Below are 4,568 nucleotides of genomic sequence, written 5' to 3'. Positions count from 1 at the left end.
GGAAGTCCCTGGGGTCTCCTTATCATGTCCAGATGGGAGCTCCTCTTATCCAGATGGGAGTTCCGGAGCAGGATGGAAGCTCTGGTCCAGATGGGAGTTCCAGGTCAAATAGCAGCTGGGGGCTCTGACCAGATGGTAGTTCCAGGGCACGGTGGATGCTGGGGGCTGGTTCTAAGTCTCTGGAAGTGACTTGGGTCTCTCTCTGGTCCAGATGGGAGTTCTGGAGTAGGATGGAAGGTGGGGGCTGGTTTCTAAGTCTCCATAAGTGGCTGGGGTCTCAGGCAGATGGGTGTTGGGGCAGGGCGTGGAGGTTGTAGGGTCTTGGGGAGGGGGAACCTTCCCAGTGGGGATGGGGGGTCCTGCCCTATGGCCAAAACCTGGGGCCCAGTTGGGCAGGTCTTCTCCAGAATGGCTGGTGCCCAGGGCTGGGACCCAGGTGAGAGGTTCTCTGGATGTGACCCCAGGCACTCACCTCTGGTCCAAATGAGATTTTCGGGGCGGATGGGAGCTGGGGGCTGGTGTCTGAGTCTCAGGAAGTAGATGGGGTCTTGGGCAGATGTGTGTGAGGGCAGGGTGTGGAGATTGCAGGGTCTGTCTGCAGTCTTGGAAAAGGGGAGCCTTTCCACAGGGCCTGCCAAATAGCTGGAAACTGGGGCCAAGTTGGGCAGGTCCTCCTGGGATGGCTGGTGCCCAGAGTGGACCCAGTTTCCTTTTTCAATGTTTTAATCTTTTTATTATATAAATCTTTCACTTGCTTGATTAGAGTTATCCTCAAGATATATGATTTGAGACTATTGTGAAAGGTACTGTTTCCCTGTATTTTCATCACTCTGTCTTTTGTGTATAGAAATGCTGTTGATATATTTTTGTGTTAATATTTTATCCTGCTACCTAGCATAAAGTGTTTGTTATCCATAGAAGTTCCCTACAAGAGTTTTTAGTGTCTTTCATATATAAAAGCATATTATTTATAACTAACAATAGTTCGGCTTCTTTCCTATTTTTATCCTTTGTTGTCCTTAAGTTGTCCTGTTTCTCTAGCTAAGAATCCTAGTTCTATGTTGAATATGCATGAGAAGAGTGGACATCATTGTCTTATACTGAATTTTAGTTGAAATTCTTTCTCTATGTTTATGTTCATACATATCAGATTGTTTTATAGTTCCTTAATTATGTTGAGGTATGTCTTCTGTCTCCTTAAACTCATAAGGATTTTTATCTTGAAAGAACATAGGATTTTATAAAAGACCTTTTCTGCATCTAAAGAAATTATCATGAGTTACTGTTTTTCAGTCTGTTTATTTGGTGGATTGCATTATTAATTTGTAGATGGATAAAAGAAGGACATGGGTCATGCCAGGTGAGGTTATATGACTGAGTAAAGTTCCTAAATTCTTTAATGAAATCAGTGACATCATTTGAGAAAGGGCCCAGATATTTCTTTACCTATAAGAGATTAGACAAATATGAAGGGACATGGACATAGAGAGGCCCTTGAGCACCTACCACTTCCCTAAGCGGGTAGATTTGATCAGTGTGAGACCTGGAGGGAGTCGTTAGTGGGGACAGGAAAGACAATGGAACTTGGGGAGTTGGAGAAGGTTGGAGGGCAGCAGGTGAGGGAAATGACAGTGTCTGTAGAATCATGATCAATATATGGAGGGTTTTAGAGGAGGAAAGGAAGGTAGTAGTTGAGAAGACTAAGGAAGGAATTGAGTAGGTGTTGGTGGTACCTGAGGACTTGATTGTGCCTATGGTGGGCCCAAGTCCTGTATGGCTAAATCAAAGTTAAAAGGAGCTGTGGACTCAAGACTATGGCCTGCCTTGTAAGGAGCTTTTGGCTTTTGCCAGTAGGATTTGATGTGTGTGAAAAGAGATGTAGAGGGAGGGAAGGGATGCCTCAAGTATGGGAGATTTGGATTATTTGCCACTGTATTGGCAAAAGTTAAGATTTGTGAGAATCTGGATGTTAACATATCTGGTCAATGACACAATCATCTTGTATTGAGGCAATATTGTTTTGCAGTGTAAAATAAGATGGCAGGTTTAATAACATCACAGATTTCAAGGAAGGAGAGAGATTTGAGAAGACAAGAAAAGGAATGGAAACATTTGACTTAGACTGGGAGGGTCAAGGTCAGTGAGAAGAAGGAGTTCTGAGGAGAGGTTGATGAAAAAGTAATCCCAGTACTAAGGCAAAAACTGGGTAGAGAACAATGAGCAAAAATCTTTCTCTCCAAGTACAGTCACTGGGGGCTGTGACTAGGAAATCAGCTAGAAAGATATCAACAACATAAAAGATAAACACTAGGAGATAGAGATTGCAGATCACAAGGATGGAGAAGGATGGATCAGTGAGATGAAATGAGAGTCAGGGTGCATTAGGACAGAAACTTGGCCAAGAAACAGAAACTGCTAAATGCAGGAGGACAGAAACTTGAAGAGCACATCACCAGTGGATTGAGATTTCTCAGCAGGATGCCCAGACCATAAGACATAGCCATCCCTGACCAGGTGTTGGTTCCCAGAAATGTGTTTGGAGATAGCCTGGCATACCAGCATGACATTACAGAAAAATAGAGCATACCCAGGCAACTCAGTAGGAAAGTTACCCAGGTAGCTCTGTAGGGTACATATATAGTTATGGGTGGCAAGTCAGTATAGTAAGTGGAGAAGAGGAAATATTGGAGAGATGGACTCTCAAATTTGAAGTTAGGAATGATGAATGGTGGGGGGCCTACAGAGACAATGAAGCATACCATAGGATGGCTGAACTGGAAGTTTTTAATTCAATTAAAAGAAGGATCAAATGCCCAAAGGAGAACTCAGGAATCTCTCCTAGGTCTTGGCCCGAAATGTAAGTAGGAGCAGCAAGAAACCAGTGGACACAGTCAAACTTCATGGAAAAGAAATAGAAGGTTTAATTAAAAACTGTCAGGCTGCCTCAGATAGTAGAGGACAGTGCCAAGCTGGGAAAGCTTGTTTGGTTATATGAGGCAAATGGGGGGGGGGCAGCAGCTCAAATGCTGGAATAGCCAGTTGGGTTATGATGGGCACTCTGGAGATGCATCAGTTATGGTCCAAAGCATTCAGGCACCAACTGCCAACATCAGGGAACTCAGGTGTGAATGCTGCAAACAGAAGTGCTCAGCCAGCTACTCAAACTTTTCAAGAATCATCACCCTGAAATACTGCCATCATCACTGACATTTTGGTCTCCCTGTCTTGGGGACCTAACAATCAGGATCCCAGAATGTGCTTAGTCATTTAATTACTCAGACATTTAGAAGAATGTGCTTGAGAAGCCTCTGATGATTTGGATGAAAAAGAATTCTGTTTCCTTTATGGCTCACCCTAGAAATTCTAGTCAAAAGGAAATGATGTATCACAAAGGAGATAGTATCCTACTGATGAGTCTCTTCAAGGCTTCTTTCATGTCTCTGTTCCTCAGACTATAGATAAAGGGGTTCATCATTTGAGGGACCACAGAGTACAGAACTGAAGCCACAGCAGTCTTCCTGGATGCTTCTGTAACTGTTGAGCTAATGTAGACCCCAAATCCTGTTCCATAAAATAAAGAAACAACTGACAGGTGAGACCCACAGGTGGAAAAGGCTTTATATCTTCCTTCTGAGGATGACATTCTCAAGACAGTAGATGCAATTTGACTATAAGACAAAATGATGCCAGAGAGAGGAACACCACCAAATATGCAAGATGAAATGTATATAAGTATATTGTCAATAAGAGTGTTGGAACACGCAAGTTTAGTAATCTGTGTAAGTTCACAGAAGAAATGTGGGATTACGAGTTCTGTGCAGAAGGACAGATGTAACACCATCAGACCATTCACAAGGGCATTTATCATGCTCCCCATCACAGAAAAGGTTACCATTAAGATACAGAGACAGGGGTTCATAATGATCCTATATCTAAGTGGATGACAAATGGCAACATAACGGTCATATGCCATTGCTGCAAGAAGACAGTTTTCCATGCCAACAGACAGCAATACAAAGCAGACCTGAGTCAGGCATCCTGCATAGGTGATGTTCTGGTCTTGTGTTTGTATATTCACCAGCATCTTTGGAATTGTGCATGTGACTAAAATGATGTCATTAAGGGAAAGACCAGAAAGAAAGAAGTACATGGGCGTGTGGAGATGGGAGTCCGAGCTGGTGGCCAGAATGATCAGCAGGTTTCCTAGGACTGTAACAAGATACAGGAAAAGAAATATACTGAAGATGATGAGTTGCAGCTCTGTATCATCTGTGAGTCCCAGGAGAATGAATCCTGAAATAACTGTTTGGTTTACAGAGTTCATGTTTGTGGTGAATCTGGGGGGGGGGGGGCAAACAGATAACAAACTACATGAACAGCAGCAATATCAGAAGTGAAATCATTAGAAAAGCAACTCTAATTTTGGCCTTTAACCTCCAGAACAATGAAAAAATTAATTTCTTACTTCAGTCTTCCCACTTGATAGTCTATAGCATCTTTGTAGTTCACAAATCTTTGCCCCATGAGTACAAGAATATACCCAATGGGGCTGGAGAGGTGGTTCATTG

General features: G+C 43.1%; 1 protein-coding gene across 1 annotated transcript; it reads right to left on the bottom strand.

Moving 5' to 3' along the window:
• Positions 1-3,385: 3,385 nt before the first annotated feature.
• On the bottom strand, positions 3,386-4,334 carry LOC118587491 (olfactory receptor 7G2-like). Its single transcript, XM_036193502.1, has one exon. The coding sequence runs from the start codon at positions 4,322-4,324 to the stop codon at positions 3,386-3,388; it is 939 nt and encodes a 312-aa protein (XP_036049395.1). The 5' UTR covers positions 4,325-4,334.
• Positions 4,335-4,568: the final 234 nt, after the last annotated feature.

The sequence above is a fragment of the Onychomys torridus genome, chromosome 7 (genome assembly GCF_903995425.1).
Source record: "Onychomys torridus chromosome 7, mOncTor1.1, whole genome shotgun sequence".
NCBI lineage: Eukaryota > Metazoa > Chordata > Mammalia > Rodentia > Cricetidae > Onychomys > Onychomys torridus.
This window is presented reverse-complemented; position numbering and strand designations above follow the sequence as displayed.

Coding starts and splice junctions, on each gene's coding strand:
- LOC118587491 (XM_036193502.1), bottom strand. CDS start 4,324: ATGAACTCTGTAAACCAAACAGTTATTTCAGGATTCATTCTCCTGGGA.